This window comes from Martes martes (genome assembly GCF_963455335.1).
Source record: "Martes martes genome assembly, chromosome: X".
Classification (NCBI taxonomy): Eukaryota; Metazoa; Chordata; class Mammalia; order Carnivora; family Mustelidae; genus Martes; species Martes martes.
Window position 1 is genome coordinate 53,365,303 of NC_137897.1, and position 21,047 is coordinate 53,386,349.

General features: G+C 36.5%; 1 protein-coding gene across 1 annotated transcript in view; it reads left to right on the forward strand.

Moving 5' to 3' along the window:
• OPHN1 (oligophrenin 1) overlaps nucleotides 1-21,047 on the forward strand; it is a gene marked incomplete at its 5' end in the record, with an annotated part of 228,896 nt that overhangs the window by 190,407 nt on the left and 17,442 nt on the right. The window contains 3 exons of the mRNA XM_080795513.1: nucleotides 13,488-13,572; nucleotides 18,497-18,555; nucleotides 19,721-19,826. Of these exons, the coding sequence (XP_080651639.1) occupies nucleotides 13,488-13,572; nucleotides 18,497-18,555; nucleotides 19,721-19,826 (250 nt within the window). The remainder of the gene's footprint in view (nucleotides 1-13,487; nucleotides 13,573-18,496; nucleotides 18,556-19,720; nucleotides 19,827-21,047) is intronic.

The following is a 21,047-nucleotide window of genomic DNA, read 5'->3' on the forward strand; positions in this document are numbered from 1 at the left end:
TATATTCAATTTCTTTCATCAGTGTTTTACAGTTTTCAGAGTACAGGTCTTTTACCTCTTAGGTTAAGTTTATTGCTAGGTATCTTATGGGTTTGGGTGCAATTGTAAATGGGATTAATTTCTTGGTTTCTTTTTCAGCTGCTTCATTATTGGTGTATGGAAATGCAACAAATTTCTGTATATATATATTTTTTTATCCTGCACCCTCACTAAATTCATGTATCAATTCTAGCAATTTTTTGGTGGAGTCTTTCAAGTCTTTGATATAGAGTATCATGCCATCTACAAATAGCAAACTTTTTTTGCCAATTTTAATGCCTTTTATTTCTTTTTATTGTCTGAATGCTGAGACTGAGACTCCTAGTACTGTGTTAAATAGAAATGGTGAGAGTAGACATTCTTGTCTTATTCCTGACTATTGAAGAAAGGCTCTCAATTTTCCCCATTTAGGGTGATATTAGCTGTGGTTTTTTGGTAGATGGCCTTAATGATGTTGAAGTATGTTCCATCTATCCCTACATTGTTGAGGGTTTTTATTGAGATTGAGTGCTGTATTTTGTCAAATGCTTTTTCTGCCTCTATTAAATGGTTCAAATTGTTCTCATCCATTATTTTATTAATGTGGTATAGTATGTTGGATTGATTTGCAAATATTGAACCAGCCTTGCAACTCAGGAATAAATCCCACTTAATCGTGGTGAATAATTATTTTAATGTACTGTTGGATTTGATTTGCTAGTGTCTTGTTGAGAATTTTTTATATCCATATTCATTGGGAATATTGGCCTGTTAGTTCTTTTTAGTTGGGTCTTTGTTTTTGAAATCAAGTTAATGATGACTTCATAGAATGAGTCTGGAAATTTTCCTTCCATTTCTATTTTTTGGAATAGTTTGAGAAAAATAGGTGTTAACTCTTCATTAAATGTCTGGTGGAATTTCCCTGGGAAGGCATGTGGCCCTGGACTTTTGTTTGTTAGGAGATTTTTTATTACTGATTCGATTTCTTTGTTGGTTATGGGTCTGTTAATTGTTTCTATTTTTCCTGTTTCAGTTTTGGTAGATTGTATGTTTCTAGGAATTTGTTCATTTCTTTCAGAGTGCCCATTTTGTTGGCATATAATTTTTTCATAATAGTCTCTTATAATTGTTGTATTTGTATGGTGTTTGTTGTGATCTATCCTCTGTCTTTTGTGATTTTGTTTGGGTCCTTTCTCTTTTGTTTTCAATAAATCTGGCTATAAGTTTATCAAGCTTGTTATTCTTTCAAAGAACGAGCTCTCAGTTTTGTTTATCTATTGTACTGGGAGTTTTTGTTTGTTAGCATGTTTGTTAACATTTATTTCTGCTTTAATATTTACTACTTCCCTTTTTCTTCTGCTTTTAAGTTTTATTTACTGTTCCTTTTCTAGCTCCTTTAGGTGTAAGATTAGGATGTGTATTTGAGACTTCCCTTGCCTCTTGAGGTGGGCCTGTATTACAATATACTTCCCTCTTAGGACTGCCTTTGCTGCATCACAAAGGTTTTGGACTGTCATATTCTTATTTTCATTTGGTTCCATGTACTTTTTTATTTTGTCTTTAATTTCATGATTAAACCCTGATTCATTAGTACAAAGTTTTTTAACTTCCATGTATTTATAGTCGCTTCATATTTTTTTTTCTTTTAGTTGACTTCAGGTTTCATAGCACTTTGGCCTAAAAATATGCATGCTATGATCTCAACTTTTTTGTGCTTGTTGATGGTTGTTTTGTGACTTAGCATGTGATCTATTCCGGAGAATGTTTCATGTGCACTCGAAAATAGTGTCTGTTTTGCTTTCTGATGAAGTGCTCTGAATATATTCCTCAACTCCATCTGGTCCAGTGTGCCATTCAAAGCCATTCTTTCCTTATTGATTGTCTGCTTTGATGATCTGTCCGTTGCTGTAAGTGGGGTGTCAAAGTCCCCTACTCTTATTGTATTATTATCAAGGAGTTTCTTTGTGTTTCTTATTAATTGATTTATATATTTATATGCTTCCTTGTTGGAGGCATAAGTATTTACAATTGTTAGATCTTCTGGATGGATAGACCCCTTAATTATGAGATAATACCCTTCTTCATTTGTTGTTAGCCTTTATTTTAAAAAGTGCAGAAATTTGTTTTAAAATCTAATATGTCTGATATAAATATGGTTATCCTGGTTTTCTTTTGACATCCATTAACATGATAGATGGTTCTCCATCTTCTCACTTTCAATCTGCACGTGATTTTAGGTCTAATATCTGTCTCCTGTAGGCAGCTTATAGATGGATCTTGTTTAATTTTTTTATCCATTTTTGAATCCCTATTTCTTTTGATTGGAGCATTTAGTCCATTTACATTGAGTGATTATTGTAAGCTATGAATTTAGTGCCATTGTGTTACCTGTAAAGTTGGTGTTTATGGTGATGTTCTCTGTTCCTTTATAGTCTTTGTTGCTTTTGTTTCCCCCACACACACACTTAAAGAATACCTCTTTATATTTCTTCCAAGACTTGTTAAGTGGTCACAACAAATTCCTTTAGTTTTTGTTTTGTTTTGTTTTGTTTTGTTTTTGTCTGAGAAACTCTTTATCTCTCATTCTATTCTGAATGACAACCTTGCTGGATGAAGTCTTCTTGACTAAATGTTTTTCTCAATCAGCACCTTGAATATATCCTGCCATTCTCTTCTTGCCTGCCAAGTCTCTGTGGAGAGATCTGCTGCAAACCTGATCTGTCTTTCCCTATAGGTTAAGGACCTTTTCCCCCTTGTTGCATTCAGGATTCCTTCCTTTTCTGTGCATTTTGCAAATTTGACTATTATATAACTTGGCAATGGCTCACCTTTTTTTAATTTAATGGGAATTCTTTGTGCTTCTTGGATTCTTTTTCCTTCCCCCGGTTAGGGAAGTTTTCAGCTATAATTTACTTTAATAAACCTTCTGGCCCTTTATGTCTCTCTTCATCTTCTGGAATTCCAGAATTCACTGGAATGTTATTCCATTTTAATAAGTTGCTAAGTTGGGGTGCCTGGGTGGCTCAGTCATTCAGCGGCTACCTTTGGTTCAGGTCATGATCCCAGGGTCCTGGGATTGAGTCCCGCATCGGGCTCCTTGCTCAGCGGGAATCCTGCTTCTCCATATCCCACTCCCCCTGCTTGTGTTCCCTCTCTTGCTGTGTCTATCTCTGTCAAATAAATAAAATCTTCAAAAAAAAATAAGTTGCTAAATTCCCTAAGTCTACCTTCATGATCTTTGTTTCCCTCTTCTTTTCAGTTTCATCTTTTTTCATAATTTTATCTTTCATATCACTGATTCATTCTTCTGCTTTGTCCAGCCTCATTGTTCTGACATCCATTCAGCTGCATCTAGGTTATAGCCTTTTTAATTTCAGCCTGACTAGATTTAACTCCTTTTTTCAAGCCCAGGTAATATCCTTATAATTATTGTTTAAAATTATAGTTCAGACATCTTACTTATATCTGTACTGATTAAAGCTATGACCATCATTCTTCCTGTTCTTTCTTTTGGAGTGAATTCCTCCATCTTGTCATGTTGGAAGTAAAAAAAAAAAAGTGAATTAAAATTAAAACTAAAAAATAAATAAATAGGGGTAGCTGGTTGGCACAGTTAAGTGCTCTTTGTTAGGACAGTCTATCTCTTTTTCATTTTTGCACAGTTTTATGGGGTATAATATTCTTCTTTGGCAGTATTTTTTTCTTTTAGCACTTTCAATATATCATCCTATTCCTTTTATGGCCCACAAGGTTTCTGCTGAGAAATCTGCCCATAGTCTTATGAAGGCTAATTTGTACGTGAAAATTTGTTTTTCTCTTCCTGCTTCCAAAAGTATCTCTTTAACATTTTTCAATTTAATTTTAATGTGTTTCATTTTGGTCTTGTTCTGTTTATTTTTGGGGGGGAATTTTGGACCCCATGAATTTGGATGTCTGTTTTCCTCCTTGTATTTGGGACTTCTTTGGACATTTTTTCTTAAAATATTTATTTTTTAAAAGATTTTACTTATTTATTTGACAGACACAGAGAGAGAAAGATCACAAATAGGTAGAGTGGCATGCAGAGAGAGAGGGAAAAGCAGGCTTCCCACTGAAGAGAGATCCCAAGTGGGGCTCAGTCTGAGCCGAAGACAGACACTTAACCAACTGAGCCACCCAGGTGTACCTAGACATTATTTCTTTAAATAGATTTCCTGTTCCTTTCTTTCTGTCTCCTCCTTTTGGTACATATTGTGTATATTGGTTCACTTGATGGGAGTTCTATAAGTTCTTTAGGCTTTCTTTTTTTTTTTTTTTTTTTCTTTTTGCCCCTCTCACTGGATAATTTCAAATGACTTGTTTTCAGGATCACTGCTTCTTTCCTTTTTCTTGATCTGATTTACTTTTGAGGCTCTCTATTGAGGTTTTCATTTCATTCATTGTTTTCTAACCTCCAAAATTTCTGTTTGGTTCTTTTTCTATGGTTTCTCTTTGCTGAGCTTCTCATTTTTTCCCTGATTTCCTCTAATTGTCTACATTTGCTTTCCTATAACTGACTGGGCTTCTTTAAGGTGATTATTTTGAATTACTATTTTTTTTGCATATATCTCCATTTCAGAGATCCATAGATCTCCATGTTTTTTTAGGGTAGCCTACCAGTACTTCCTTTAGTTGCATCATAGTTCCTCATTCTTAATGTTCCTTGTGGTGTTGGTTTAGTTTCTGCGCATTTCAAAAAACAGCTACCTTCCTAGTCTTTTTGGATTGGTTTTGACTGTCTTTTTTCCACTGTATATTTTTTGACTGTATATTTTTTGACTATATATTTTGACTGTATATTTTTTCCTGCTTTGTCGAAGATTATTTGACCCTCATTGTACTTTTTTTTTTTTTTAAGATTTTACCTGTTTATTTGTTAGAGAGAGAGAGAGAGCACTGGCAGACGGAGGCAGAGGGAGAAGCAAGCTCCCTGCCGAGCAAGGGGCCCGATGTGGGACTCGATCCCAGGATGCTGGGATCATGACCTGAGCCGAAGGCAGCTGCTCAACCAACTGAGCCACCCAGGCGTCCCCCTCATTGTACTTTTTATTTAGATTTCCCTGATGATGAATGATGTTGAACATCTTTCTGTTCATCGTCTATGTCTTTGTTGGAGAAAGGTCTGTTCATATCTTCTGCCCATCTCTAATTGGATTATTTGTTTTTTCCATATTCAAATTTATAAGTTCTGCATATATTTTGGATACTAATTCTTTATCAGATATGTCATTTGCAAATATCTTCTTCGAGTCTGTAATTTGCTTTTAAGGCGATTGTTTTGTGGCTATGCAAAAGCTTTTTATTTTGTTGTAATCCCAATAGTTTATTTTTGCTTTTATTTCCCTTGTCTCAGGAGACTATTTAGGAAAAATACTAATACAGAGAGATTACTGCCTGTGCTCTCTTCTAGTATTTTTATGGTTTCAGTCTCACATCTGGGTCTTTCATCCACTTTGAATTTGTTTTTGTGTATACTAAAGAAAGTGGTCCAGTTTCATTCTTTTGCATATAGCTGTCCAGCTCTCCCAATAAAATTTGTGAAACAGACTGTCTTTTGCCCATTAGATATTCTTTCCTCTTTTGTTGAAGATTAATTGACCATATAATTGTGGGTTTGTTCTTGGGTTATCTCTTCTGTTACATTGATCTGTGTGTCTATTTTTGTGCCAATACCATAATGTTTTTATTAGTACAGCTTTATAATATAACTTGAAGTCTGGAATTGTGATGCCTCCAGCTTTGCCATTATTTTTCAAGATTGTTTTCACTAGTAAAAGTCTTTTCTGGTTCCATATAAATTTTAGGATTTTTGTACTGGCTCTGGGAACAATGCTGTTGGCATTTTGATAGGGATTGCTTTGAATGTGTAGATTGCTTTGGGTAGTGTGTGTGTGTGTGTGTGTGTGTGTATATATAAACATATATTATAGATATAATATGTAGATATATATAAAAATATAAAATAAGAGCATATTTTAACAATATTTTTTCTTCCAATCTATGAACATGGAATGTCTTTCCATTTCCTGTGTCATCTTCCGTTTCTTTCACCAGCACTTTATAGTTTTCAGAGGACAGGTCTTTCACCTCTTTGGCTAGGTTTATTCCTAGGTATCTTATTATTTTTGGTGCAATTGTAAATGAGATTTTTCTCTTAATTTCTCCTTCTGCTGCTTCATCATTAGTGTATAGAAATGCTATACATTTCTTCACAGTGATTTTGTATCTTATGACTTTACTGAATTCATTTACCACTTCTAGTAGTTTTTTGGTGAGTCTTTAAGGTTTTCTATCTTGAGTATCTTGTCATTTGCAATGACATGATGAAAGTTTTACATTTTCCTTACTAATTTGGATGCATTTTGTTTCTTTGTGTTATGTGATTGCTGTTGCTAGGATTTCCAGTACTATGTTGAATATAAGTGGTGAGAGTGGACATCCTTGTCTTCTTTCTGACCTTAGAGGGAATAGCTCTTAGTTTTTCTCCATTGAGTGTGGTGTTTGCTGTGAGTTTTTCATATACACCCTTTTTTTTATGTTGAGGCATGTTCCCTCTAAACCTACGTTGTTGAAGGTTTTTATCCTGAATGGATGTACTTTGTCAAATGCTTTTTTTTTAAAAAAAATATTTATTTACTTATTTGACAGAGAAAGACACAGTGAGAGAGGGAACACAAGCGGGGGGGGGGGGTTGGGAGAGAGAGAGGCAGGCTTCCCACAGAGCAGGAAGCCTGATGCGGGGCTCCATCCCAGGACCCTGGGATCATGACCTGAGCTGAAAGCAGTTGCTTAATGACTGAGCCACCCAGGGGCCCCTGTCAAGTGCTTTTTTTGCATCTATTGAAATGATTATATGGTTTTAAACTTTTTCTTATTGGTGTGATGCATCATGTTGATTGATTTGCAAATATTGAATCACACTTGCATCCTGGGAATAAATCCCACTTGATCGTGGTGAATGATTTTTTTTTAATATATTGTTGGATTCTTTTTGATAGTATCTTGTTGAGGAATTTTCCATCTATGTTCATCAAGGATCTTGGCCTATAGTTCCCTGTGTTTTGTGGGTTTTTTTTTTTTTTTGTCTTTATTCAGGTTTTTGCATCAGGGTAATGCTGGTCTAATAGAATGAATTTGGAAGTATTTGTTTTTTTTTTTTAAATTTTCCTCTTCTATATTTTGGAATAGTTTGAGAAGAATAGGTATATGTGTGATAGAATTCAACTATAATGTCATCTGGTCCTGGACTTTTTGTTTGTCAGGTGTTTGTTTTTTGTTTTTTGGTGTTTTTTTTTTTTTTTTGGATTACTGATTTGATCTCCTTGCTGATATCCATCTATTCAATTTTCTATTTCTTCTTGCTTCACTTTTGGTGGGTTAAATGTTTCTAGGAATTTATCCATTTCCTCTATGTTTTTCAATTTGTTGGAATAGAGTTTTTCATAATAATTTCTTACAATTGTTTGTATTTCTGTGGTTTTGGTTATTTCTCCTCTTTCATATGTAATTTTATTTATTTTGGTCCTCTCTATATCTCCCTTTCTTTTTTTGATGAGTTTAGCCAGAGGCTTATGAATTTTATTTATCTTTTCACAGACTCAGCTCCTGATTCATTGATAAGTTCTTTTTTTTATAAGTTTCTACATCATTTATTTCTTCTACAATCTTTATAGTTTCTTTCTTTCTGCTGGTTTGAGGTTTAGTTTTTCTTTTCCTAGCTCCTTTAGGGGTAACGTGGTTGTTTATTTGAGATTTTTCTTGTCTCTTGAGGTAGACCTGTATTGTTTTTGCTGCATCCTAAAGGTTTTGGACAGTTGTCTTTGCAATTTCATTTTTCCATGTATTTTCTAATTTCTTCTTTGATTTCCTGGTTGACCCATTCATTTTTTAGTAGCATGTTGTTTAACTTCTATGTATTTGTGGTCTTTCCTAAATTTTCTTGTTGATTTCTAGTTTCATAATGTTGTGGTCAGGAAAGATACATGGTATGCTTTCAGTCATTTTGTATTTGTTGAGGCCTGTTTTATGTCATCTATTCTGGAGAATGTTTCAGGTGCACTTGAAAAGAATGTGTATTTTGCTGTTTTAGGATGGAATGTTTTGAATATATCTGTTAAGTCTGTCTGGTCCAGTGTGTCATTCATAGCCACTATTTCCTTCCTAAAGCCAAACAGAGTTTGGCTGATCTCCCCATTGATGTAATTGGGTTTTAAATTCCCCTACAATAATTGTATTACTATATATAAGTTCTTTTAGGTTTTTCATTAACTGTTTTATGTACGTGGGTTATCCGATATTGTGTGCATAAACACTTACAATGGTTATATCTTCTCATTGAATTTTCCCCTTTATTATTACATAATTTCCTTCTTTGTTTTTATAGATTTTGTTTTTAAGTCTATTTTGTCTGATAGAAGTATTACTACTCTATCTTTCATGGTTTCTTGGTTTTCTTTCTCTTTTTTACATATCTACTAATGGTTTTTGATTCATAGTTACCATTAGGTTTGTATATAACATCTTCTGCCTGTAGCAGTTTATATTTAGTTGATGGTCACTTACATTTGAAACCTTTCTTTGCTCATCTGCACTCCCCTCACCCCATTTTAGGTACATTTTGTTATATTTTATATCTTTTTATTTTGTGACTCCCTTTACTTTTTTTTTTTTTACAGGATTACTTATTTTTACTGCTTTTGTGTTTCCTTCTTTTCATACTCTCACTTTTCATCTTTACTTTCCACTCAAAGTGGCCCTTTTAATATTTCTTGTAAGGTTGGTTTAGTAGTCAAAAACTTCTGTAGTTCTTTTTTATCTAAGAAACTCTATCTCTCCTTCTACTTTGAATGATAGCCTTGCTGGATATTCTTGGCTGTAGATTTTTCCCTTGTAACACTTTGACTATATCTTGCCACTCTCTTCTTGCTTATAAGGTTTCTGTTGAAAAATCTGTTCATGGCCCTATGCATTTACCTTTTTATGTAACTATCTTCTTTTCTCTTGCTAATTTAAATTTTCTTTTTCTTCATCACTACTTTTTTCCATTTTAATTACTATGTGTTTTGGTGGATCTCTGTGCCTTCTGAATTTGGATATCCTTTTCCTTCCCCAGATTAGGGACATTTACAGGTATTATTTCTTTGAAATAAATGTCCTGGCCCTTTTCTCTGTCTTTTCCTTCTAGGATGCCTATAGTGTGAATGTTATCCTTGCTAGAGTGACCAGTTTCTCTATGTGTATTCTCATCTTGCATAATTATGTTTTCTCTCATTCGTTCATCTTTATTTACTTTACATTACTGTGTCTTCTAGGTCATTAATTCATTCCTCTGCAGCCTGCTATTTATTCTATCAATTGTATTCCTAATTTCATTTATTGTTTTCTTCATCTCTGTTTCCCCCCCCCCCTATATTAAGGATATCACTGATGTCCTCCACTCTTTTCTCAAGTCAAGCGAGTATCTTTATGATCATTATTTCAAATTCTCTATCAGGCTTGTTACTTAGATCCTTTTTGCTTTGGTCTCTTATAGTGGTTTTGCCCTGTTCCTTCATTTATGATATATCCTTCTGTCTCTTCATTTTGCCTACCTCTCTGTGTCAGTTTCTGTGTTTTAGGAGAGTCACCTATACCTATTGTTCTAGAAAGTAGTGGTCAGAGTGTGTACTTTGTACTAGGTGGCACTTGTCTTCCACCATAGGAGATACTCAGCCACTGTGGAGCCTGGAACTGGCCAAGGCCACTGCACAAAACTCAAGTGGACTGATAGGGGCACAGTGCCAAAAACTGTTCACACTGGCCCTCCTCCACTGGGGATGCACATCTGCCACAGAGACTGGGGCTGGCTGCTCCATACCTCATGGTGGGCAGCAGGTGCAGTTTTAACAAGTTTTGCACATCCTCTCTGAGAGATTGACTGATCCAGGGTTGGCAAGGTTTGCATGTGTCTTCTAGGCAAGGGGATCTGTAGCACTGGGACTGAGGGAGGTCTGGCTAGGGACGTGTGCTCTGGTGTAAGCATGTTAGATAGTGAGTGCTGGTGCTGCAATAGTTCCCACACGTGGCTGTGCATTTGTGAATTTGGACTGGGAAGCTAAATGTCACCTGCCAGCTCCTTTGTTCCTGGAGAAGTCCCTCAAATGAACTCTGAGATTAGTAACTAATTCTCTCTCCTGTAAGCCCCAGGTACCTTTCAAACTGCTGCTTCCAATCTGTATCTCCATGAGCTGTTTGCTGTGCTGTCTCTAAGGAAAGGGGCTCAGTTTCCTATTTTCTTCTCAGAGCCTGCTGATTTTTGTAGCTCCAGGTTTTAAGTCCTGCTGGCCATAACCACTTGCAAAATTCTGCCCCTCTGATTTTCAAAGCCAAATTCCCTGGGGATTTCTTTTCCTTTGTAGGCTCCACAGTGTGCTAGTCTGTTTCTTGCTCCCCTCTGAGCCTGCAGCTCCCTCCTTCCAGCATTCAGACCCATAGGTTTTATGTTCCCACAAAATCCTTGCCTTTCTTACCCTTTTCAGTGTGTCTTCTTCTCTACATTTAGTTATGGAGTTATTCCGCCAGTCTCTGGGTCTTTTTCTGGGTTGTTTGCTCTGTGCAATTGTTATCTAGTTGTATCCTTGGGAGAGGTGAGTTTAGAGTCCTCCTTCTCCTCTGGAAGTCCCTATTGTTGACTCCTTTTATATCCTGTATTTTTGCTTTATAAAGTTGGTTGCCATGTTATTTGATCTGTTTTAATTTCATTTTGACTATGGCTTTTAGCATTAAAAAGTGTTCTTTGTCTCATTTAGTACTTTTGGGCTTGAAATCTACTTTGTCTGATATTGATTGCATTTTCCTGGTAGATCTTTGCCCATTGCTAAATTTTTATCTTTTGCTTCACTTCCCTTTGGCTGATGTCTTTCATTATGTTTTGCCCTTTCCTTTCCTAGGAACAATACCTTTCCATGACTTCTTTTTGAAGATCACTTAGAGCACTCTTCCACAAGTGCTCTGATTTGCTCTATTTTTCAGTATTTTTATACTTTGTTTAGACTTTGTCTTTCTGGTGCTGGTTTTAGATTAATTTTAGTCCAGACCTCTTATTTTCTTATGAATGAAATTTTGCTGGCATTTTGCTTGCTCTCTGCAAATGTTTGTGGAGAAGGAATATTAGTGATAGCTCCCTGGGATTTAGTGTTTATATTCCTATCTTCAATTGATTTGGAATTTGGGTATTCTCTATGTTTCTGTTATGTGGAGGACATGGCTTTGTGTAACCCTGTTTTTCTCTTCATTCCATGTTTTCTAGAGGATGTGTAGGGCGACTTAGATGGCCAACAACATTATCTTGACATATGCATTTCACATATGGTTAAAAATACTTTGTAAATATTTTAATGGGTACATAAAATTATGGTAAATAAAAGAACCAATATTTATCAGATAACTTCCTTATTATTGAGCATTTAACTTTTTTTCCTTTTTTGTGATGACATATTTGTAGATGAGTCTGTTCCGATATATACTTTGGGTAAATTTGCTGACATAGAATTATTGCTTCAGGGTTATAAATGTTATTAATAATCTTGATGTAATTTGAATCCAAGGAGAACCAATAGTTCACAGATGAATTTACTTTATGCTGCTAAAGTAGTCTCTACCCTTTTATAAGATCACATCCCTCTTTCCTATGTATATAACAGGATCCAGGTCTGAAATAGCTGGGATCCACCAGCATAGCTATTTTCTGGTGAAAAGTGAGAATTTGACTTCTTCTTTGCTGATTTGGGTGCCATTTATTTCTCTTGATTTTCTGATTGCTGAAGCTAGGACTTCTAGTACTATGTTGAACAACAGTGGTGAAAGTGGACATCCCTGTTGTGCTCCTGACTTTAGGGGAAAACCTCTCAGTTTTTCTCCATTAAGAATGATATTCACTGTGGGTTTTTCCCATATGGTTTTTATGATATTGAGGTATGTTACTTCTGTCCCTACACTGCAGAGTTTTTATCAAGAAAGGATGCTATATTTTGTCAATGCTTTTTTCTGCATCTATTGAGAGAATTGTATGGTTCTTATCCTTTTATTAAAAAGAAGCATGAAGGGGCGTCTTGGTGGCTCAGTCATTTGGCATCTGCCTTCAGCTCAGGTGATGACCCCAGGGTCTTGGGATGAAGCCCCACATCAGGCTCCTTCTCTCTCTCCTTTCTCCCTCTGCTGCTCCCCCTGCTTGTGCTCTCTTGAAACCTGAAAAAAAAAAGAAAGAAAGAAAGAAAGAAAGAAAGAAAGAAAGAGCCCAGAAACGTGAGTGAATTGTTCTTAGATCTTCACTGTGAGAACCTCATAGGGCACCTGGAGGCAAAATTCACAGAAGTGTGCAGGTACCCCAGGACCGGACCCCTTAGAATTTTTAACTCTCAAACTTATCCACTGAGCCTCTAGAAAATCAACTGTAGGTTAGGTTTTCCTAACCTTGTACTGTTCCCAAAGAGTTTTCTGCTCCTGGGCTTCTCCTCCAGTAAATTTCGATTTTCTGGATCTCCCAGTCTCTCTCTTCAGTTTTTGTTTTTGTTTTGTTTTTGTTTTAAAGATTTTATTTATTTATTTGACAGACAGAGATCACAAGCAGGCAGAGAGAGAGGGGGAAGCAGGCTCCCCGCTGAGCAGAGAGCCCGATGCGGGGCTCGATCCCAGGACCCTGAGATCATGACCCCAGCCGAAGGCAGAGGCTTTAACCCGCTGAGTCACCCAGGCGCCCTCTCTCTTCAGTTTTGAGGACAGTAGTTTGTTGTGTGACCTCAGATCTCTGATGGATCTAAGAGGAGTTGATTTTTGGTTTCTTATACTTTTTTCCTTGTGTGGTTGGAAGACATGACTTCCAAACGTCTTACATGCCTGAGTGAAATGCAAGGGAATTTTTAAGATATCAAAGACATGGTTGTTGTACAAAGTTTTCATCTCTTGGAAACTGGGTAGAGTGACTATCTTTTAATATAATGTATTTTCTTTTTCTTCTTTAAAGATTTTATTTACTTTAGAGCGAGAAGTTGGGGAGGAGCGGAGAGAGAGAGAGAAAGAGTCTCAAGCAGACTCTGAGGCACTGAACACAGAGCCCACCCCAGCTCTCTATCCCACCACCCTGAGATTATGACCCAAGCAGAAACCAAGAGTCTGATGCTTAACCAAATGTGCCACCTGGGCACCCCACTTTATTTTTCTTTTTTTTTTCTTAAAGATTTTATTTATTTATTTATGAGAGAAAGAGAGAGAGCATGAGGGGGAGAAGGTCGAGAGGGGAGAAGGTCAGAGGGAGAAGCAGACTCCCCGTGTTGCTGGGATCCCGACGTGGGACTTGATCCTGGGATGATGACCTGAGCCAAAGGCACTTGCTTAACCAACTGAGCCACCCAGGCAAGGGGTAAAAACTAAGAACTTTTGGAAATTAACTTTTTATTTTTTTTTTCCTCTAATAGATCCTAAATGCCCAGCAGACGTTGATTTTCATAGTAGTGACTGGGACATTAAGACAATCACCAGCTCTTTGAAATTCTACCTCAGGTATGCCTGATACAATTTGGGAATTTGTTTTTCATAGTTGATGAAATTTGTCTAGGTGGAGATTGGAGCTTATGTGGTTGGATAGCTTAGGAGCTCAGGAGGTTGGATAGCTTGCTATAAAAAAAAGAGTGAAAAGAATTTCCATCAAAAAAGAATGTGTATTAGAAAACCTTTAATTTGGGAATTTAGGCAAATGAAGCATCAAAATAATAGAATTATTATTGAAAAATGGCTTTTCCTTAAAGTAATGGAAGTTTTGCCATTGTGCGTAGAATGACGTCACAATGTGCTCATGAATAATATCAGTATTTATGACAATTCAATGTTGTTAACATGCTTGGTTGAATAATAACTATTTTGAAACATTAAATTGCATTTGCACAAACATATTTGTGTTTCTGTGTTATGTGTCATGTTTTATGCATTCATCCATATAATAGAAATAAAAAATAAGAAAATACAGTTACACAAATGTTAGAACTGAGGAATTGAGAGCAATAAGAAAACAAAATTTACCTTATCAGTAAAATTTGGTGATGCACAGTGGTGATGAATAGATCATTTAGTTCACTGGCATAAATTTATATTATGTACAAATATTTGGGGCATATATTTTTTGGGGGGGACATATACTCATTCATTTCTTTCTATTCTTATGTCCAATTGTATGTGCCATACATTATTTACTAAATGTCTTTTTTTCAATTATTGTACTCTTTAGGTACTTAGATAGATACTTGAATATCATTAATCCAAAATAAATTGGGTCCCAGATATTACTGTTAAATGACCTCCTGCTGTAGTATCATCTTAGAACTTTATATAAACATGAATGCTCTTTCCAGGAGTATTTCTCTGGCATCTGCCAAAGAAGAAATGTACTGTTGTTAGAAGGTATTCTAGTTGCTTACATTGACAATATCGTTTTTTGTGTTTTTTTTTTTACAATAATCCTGTAAGGTATGTGATCATAACTAATTTTACAGATGAGGAAATTGAAAGACACCACTTTCCAGTTAAGTAGTATCCATGCTCACAGCTCACATTATTTGAACCTAAGTATCTCTGACATATAGGCCACTGGTATTGGAGCATCTTCTTCCTATTTCCCATCCTCAGGGGCTACAGCTTTCTTGAAGTTGCCTGGGTAATATTAGTGAAGACAGAGAGCAATCTACTATGCATACTTTTAGAAGACTGGTGATGATAATAGTGAGAGTAAATGATTCTATGTCTCTAGCCTTTTTCAAAGGAGTCAATTTTTTTCAAAGATTTATATAGGTTAAGTAACTCCCCACATTAAATCTTTCCCAACTCATCCCATAATAAGCAGTGTGACCCCTTTTAAAGATGGGAAGATCAAGCCTGAAAGCCTAAATGAGCAATACCTCCAATAAGAGATTTGTCCTTAAGACTTAATGTATGGGCCTTTAATATGCACTAACCAGTTAACACCCTTTAGGTTTCTCGGATACTTCAGTATTTTCAGAAAGGGGACTCTTCATCTGTGTTATACGTACATAACTTATCCCTTATCTCCAACATTTCCAGGAAAGTACCCTAAAAACTAAAACTATCCTTTCCTTTTTTTAAAATTTTATTTTATTTTTCCAGTGTTCTAAGATTCATTAAAACTATCCCTTCTCTCGCTAATATCTTTACTCTCTCTTATTCAACTGGCTCTTTCCTCTCAGCATATAAATATACTCCTATAAAGCACATCTCTTTGACCTTGTGTGTTTTTTCATAAATGAATAAATTCATTCTGCCATTTACCAAATCATTCAATAAACATTTCTTGAGTATCTAGTCTATGCCTAGCATGATACTAGGCAGTAGGCATACAATTGTGAATAGATGTGGTCTCTAAATTTAAAAAAAGTTATAGTCCAGTTAGGAGAGCAGTAAAAAACAAATAATCATACAAATATAACAAACCATAATAAGTGCTCTGAAGAAAAGGTGCAAGGTGTTATGAAGGCGTGTAATAGGAATACCTAATTTATTCTGGTGGTTTTTTGAACTGAGGTTTGAATTATAACTTACAGTCAGCTGAGAAGAGGCAGTTCCAGACAGAGATATACACAAAGGCCTTGAAGCACAAGAGAGAATGATCCCTTCAAGAAACTATGTGTACCAGTATAGGTGGAGTACTGTAGTATAGAGAGGGAGGGAGAGATATTAGGAGCCAGATCATGCAAGGTCATATGGGACATAAGAATTGAGATCTGGATTTATTTTAAAAGGAATGGGAATAAATTGAGAGATTTTAAGCAGTAGGTTATATGATGAGATTTGCATTTTGAAAAAAACATATAAAGATCAGATTAGAGGGAATCAAAGTAGGTAGAGATAGAAACCAATTAATAGGCCATTGCTGTGGTCTATGAAAGAGATGATGCTTCTGCTTGAACTAGCAGTGTAGATTGGTAGAAATAAGCATATTCAAGATTTTTAGGGAATAAATTTAGATATGAGAATAGGAGAGATGGAGATAAAAGAATGACTTCCAAGTTTATGGCCCATATAACCAAATGGTAGCCATATATTTGCTGATTTGAGAAACACAAGAAAAAGACTAGATTCAGGGGAGATGACAAGATAGACTTTAGATATGTCAAATGTGGGTGTCTGACGACATCAGGGCAAGATATTAAGTGAGCAATTGAATATATGGGAATGAACTCAGAAGAATTCTGAGCTTGAGTTAAAAATTTGTGAATCACCGATGATGTATATGATAATTGGGAGGCAGGAGCTTGGATGAGACTGCCTAATAAGAGAGACAATTCATGCCTTCCTATCCAAGCATCAGTACATGAAGTAATCTACACGCAGGGTCTCTACTTCTTTTTTTTTTTTTTAGACTTTAAAAATTTATTTATTTGTTAGATAGCATATAAACAGGGAATGCAGGCAGAAGGAGAAGCAGGCTCCTCACTGTGCAAAGAGCCCAATGCTGGACTTGATCCCAGGACACTGGGATCATGACCTGAGCCAAAGGCAGACACTAAACCACCTGAGCTATCCAGGTGTCCCAGGGTTTCTACTTCTTAACCTCCCAGTTTGCTCCTTAACCTACTGCAGTCACTGTCCCAACACCTCTGCTCCACTGCAAATGCTCTTGCCAAGGTCACTAGGATTCCCTCAGTGCTAACCACAATGTATAATTGTCAGTCCTTACTTGATTTCTTTGCAACATTTGAAGCTGTTAATGATGCCTCCCTGATACTTTCTCCTCTTTTGGATTCTACTGTATCACTTGTTTTCGGCTTTCCTCATACCTTTTTTGACCATTTTTAGCAGTTTCCTTTATGGACTTTCTACCTGATATTTTCCAGGATTCTCCTCTCTTTTTATTATACTTGAGGGTTGGAAAATTCAAATATCCACAAAAATGAATGAAGCAGACTACCTTCATATTAAAACATTGCATATTGAACCTGTATTTGCATAGTGATCCCTTTGTTTATATATAATCAGCAATAATATTTATTTCCACAAATAACCATATGGGCCCAATATAGCCAGGTCTTTCCATTTTTCAATAGAGGTAGAAAATGCAGATTTTATGTGAGGTATCTCAGTTTTTTATATTTTGACAACTAATACAATTCCACCTCTTTTTTATACACTATTCTGAACAAATAATAATTGGAAGGCCTCATGTAGCTCTTGGCTATGAGGTGGTTATCTCTCCTTGAGCAGTGGTATTTGTTCTTGTGGTTTTAACTGCTCACCTATGTTCATGGTTTTAAACATTCACCTAGGTTTATGATTTTCATATTTACTTCTCAGATCTAGAAGGGCATTCCATCCATCTGCCTAGTAGACATGTCCCTTTGGCTACCCCCAAAGTCCCTCTGGCTTAACATCTCTACTGCCTTCTGAATCCATTTCTATTCTATCCAGTCTCACAAACCAGATGACTCTGTCCCTTACCAGTACACCCAATCATTGAAGAAGTTCTGTCTTTAATGTCTTTTAAATAATTCTCCTTATCATTTCTTTCTTTCTTTGATGCCACTATGTTTGTTTAGGTCTTTATTACCTCTCAACTGGATTACTATGATAATAGTAGTGTCAGACCATATAACATAGTGATTAAGAGCATAGACTCAAGAAAGACTGCCTAGTTCTGCCACTTACTGGCTTTGTGTGGTCTTGGATGACTTATTTAACTTTTCTGAACTTCAGTTTCCCCATTTATAAAATGGATATAATAACAATATCTACCTTACAGTGTTGTCATGAGGATTAAATTAGTAAATATATGCAAATCATTTAGAACAGTGAAGCATTTACTAATATTATCATCACACTGGTCCTTTTACATTGTTAATTCTGTATATGGCACTCTTCTCAACTAGACTATTAGCTCCTTGGAGGTTTGGGGGTCTGTCTTACTCATCTTTGGATCCCAATATCTGGCACAATATCAGGTATCTGTAGGTGCTCAGCCTATATATATATATATTTTACTAAATAAAGAAATCTGTTGGACCTCAGTTTTCTCCTCCATTAAGCTGGGATTTGAATAACTGCTCCATGTCACAGGATCATTGGAAGGATCAGATAGGAAGACAGATATGAAAGTACTTTGAAAACTAAGGAACTATCAAACTGCAAGGACTTTACAGCAGCATTCAGATTGGGTCCACTTTGGAATTTTTCAGGGCTGGTTTGTGACTCCTTTCACCTTTGGAAACTAATTAGAGACCCTGCAGGACTAATTGGCTTATACTTTTGCAGGTCTTCTATTGATTTACCAGTAAGTGGCATTCCTCTGACAAAGTTTCAGGTGAAGAGAGAAATATATGTAATCACACTAAGCTATAGGGATTAGAAACTTTAAGCCTTGCTGCCCACAGAACTGAAAATCCAAGGCTTCCCCAAAGGAACTTACAGTCTTCATTAATTTCAGGAATCTTTCTGAACCTGTCATGACCTATAGACTTCACAAAGAGCTGGTCTCTGCTGCCAGTAAGTATTTATGTTGCTAGTTAATTGTGTTGTCTTGGCTTCTTAATAATGTTCATTAGCAATAAACCTAGAAAACTGTTTGAGAAAAAGTGAGGGAAAAAATATCCATAGATTTTTGTCCAGTACCAAATGAGAGTATTCTTGCTTGCTGTCTAACTCAAGTGTTATATTATTTTCCATAAATAAGTATAAGTTGAGTAGGTTGGATAAAACTGGCTAACATGAGGGATGTTACAGGTGTGAGGGCTTTACTGACTGAGTATACCTCTTCTGTCAGAACAAGAGCATTAATTCACATAACTAGGGAACAGCAAAATGGTTTCATTATAGTTGCTGTTTTAGATTTTTTTCATAACTTTGCCTTTTTGAATGCTTCTCATTTGTGCTATGAATTATTACTCCTAATCTGTTAATGCTAGAATCATATTTTCTAGATGATAAAATTGAGTGTGCAGTGGAACATTGCATGGGAAATAAGGCATATAGAATCACCCCAAAAGTCAGCAGCTGAAGAAGTATTAAAAGTTTTGGCTGAGGCCACTGTATGAGTATCCCTCCCTATCTTTACATGATCCTTCTACTCTGTGCTCTCTGTGGTGTACAGGAAAAAGACTGATAAGACTTGACCTCATAGTGAATTTTTGTTGAGGCAAGGGACCTTTGATCTGACCTGAGACCTCTGAACTGTCTCAGGGATTTTCACATAAACCCAAAGGTAACAGTACCCCTCCCAGCACCACAAAAAGATGGGTGGGCGAGGGTTTCCAGCGGAAGTTTACATATAAAACTGTAGGAACAACCTGCTGTACCTAGAACTTTGACTTCCTCAGAGATAGTCTTGTGTTCTCATCTTTCTATTCTCTCTCTCTCTCTCTCTTTAAACTCCTAGACCTATTTCTTTGTTATTATCTCTCTTTTTGTCTTTTATCTCTCTTTTGGTCTCTTTGTCTTTCTCCCTCTCTCTCTGTCTCAATGTCTTTTTTTCCTTGGTGTCTCTTTGCCATTGTTTCATTGTGCCTGTTTATCTCTCTGTCTCTTTTCATCTCTCTGTGTTTCCGATTGTGTGTGTGTGTGTGTGTGTGTGTGTGTGCACGCACACATATATGAGAGTTTGCTTGATCCAGTTGCCTAAAAGGCAAAACTGTCTCTCTCTGTTCTCTCTCAGAGTCTGACAACCTGGATTACCGGCTGGGAGCTATTCATTCCCTGGTATATAAGCTACCTGAAAAGAACAGAGAGATGCTGGAACTTCTTATAAGACACTTGGTCAAGTAAGTAACTTCTGGGTTTTCAGGAAGATTTTCTACTTGAGGATTGGCCCACAGGGTACATTGCAGAGAAACTGTTTGTCAGCTTCTTAAATCCCAGCCACCAACTGTTTAATCCTGGACAGGCTGAGTGCTCTATAAAGAAGGTGATTTTGCCTTGGCCCGTGTATATATATCCTCCCAGAGTCATCATGCATCTCAGTTGAAGGGTAATACCAGATAAAGTGGGCTGAACACAGGCTTTGTAGTCAGATAAATTTGGTTTTAAATTCCAGCTATATCACTTATTTACCTGTATAATCTTAGATAACCTCTTAGATATCATCTAACCTCTTAGATATAATCTTAGATAACCTCTCTTAGCCTGTTTAGTCATCTGTAAAATGAAAATAGTATTGCCCAACATGCAGGACTGTTCTGTGTATTTGAATGAACACAGATAAAGTACATAGCACATAAGAGATTCTTAAGAAATGGGAGTTACTAAGATTGTGGCCAACTTTTTGCTTGGGTATGGCAGACAGGAAAGACATATTGTGGAGAGTAGGCCTGGTGATAAGCTCCGAGATAGTGTGTTTATGTGGCGTGGGTGGTGCTTTTTGGCCAGAGGATTCAATGTTGTAGGTAAAGATGACTTTACTTGACTCATAAGAGCCAGTTGCTCTTATGAAGAAGTATGTTGCAGCAGAAAGCACTCTGACTATGGACAGGCCAGTAAATCTGGGTTCTGGTGTCAGTTCTGTTACTAGCTTTCTGGATAATCATGTGCAGGTCACCCTCAAGGCTTCTCCTGGTATATTAAAAAGTACAGAAATGAGACAACAAGCTTAGAAAAATTGCAATGGATTTTACGTGTGTCTATTTTTCAAAATAAAGCTATCATCACACTCACAAAAATGCAGTAATCATACATTTTTTTAAAGATTTCATTTATTTGACAGAGATCACAAGTAGGCAGAGAGGCAGGCAGAGAGAGAGAGGAAGGGAAGCAGGCTCTCCGCTGAGCAGAGAGCCCGATGCGGGGCTCGATCCCAGGACCCTGAGATCATGACCTGAGCTGAAGGCAGAGGCTTTAACCCACTGAGCCACCCAGGCGCCCCAATCATACATTTTTAAACTCATTTGGAGAAGATCTCAAATACCTAAACTTGAAACCCTTAGTGAAGGTGAGGGTCCAGGCTAAATGGCCCTCTTGGTTTCCCCCTGTGATAAATTCTGCATCTC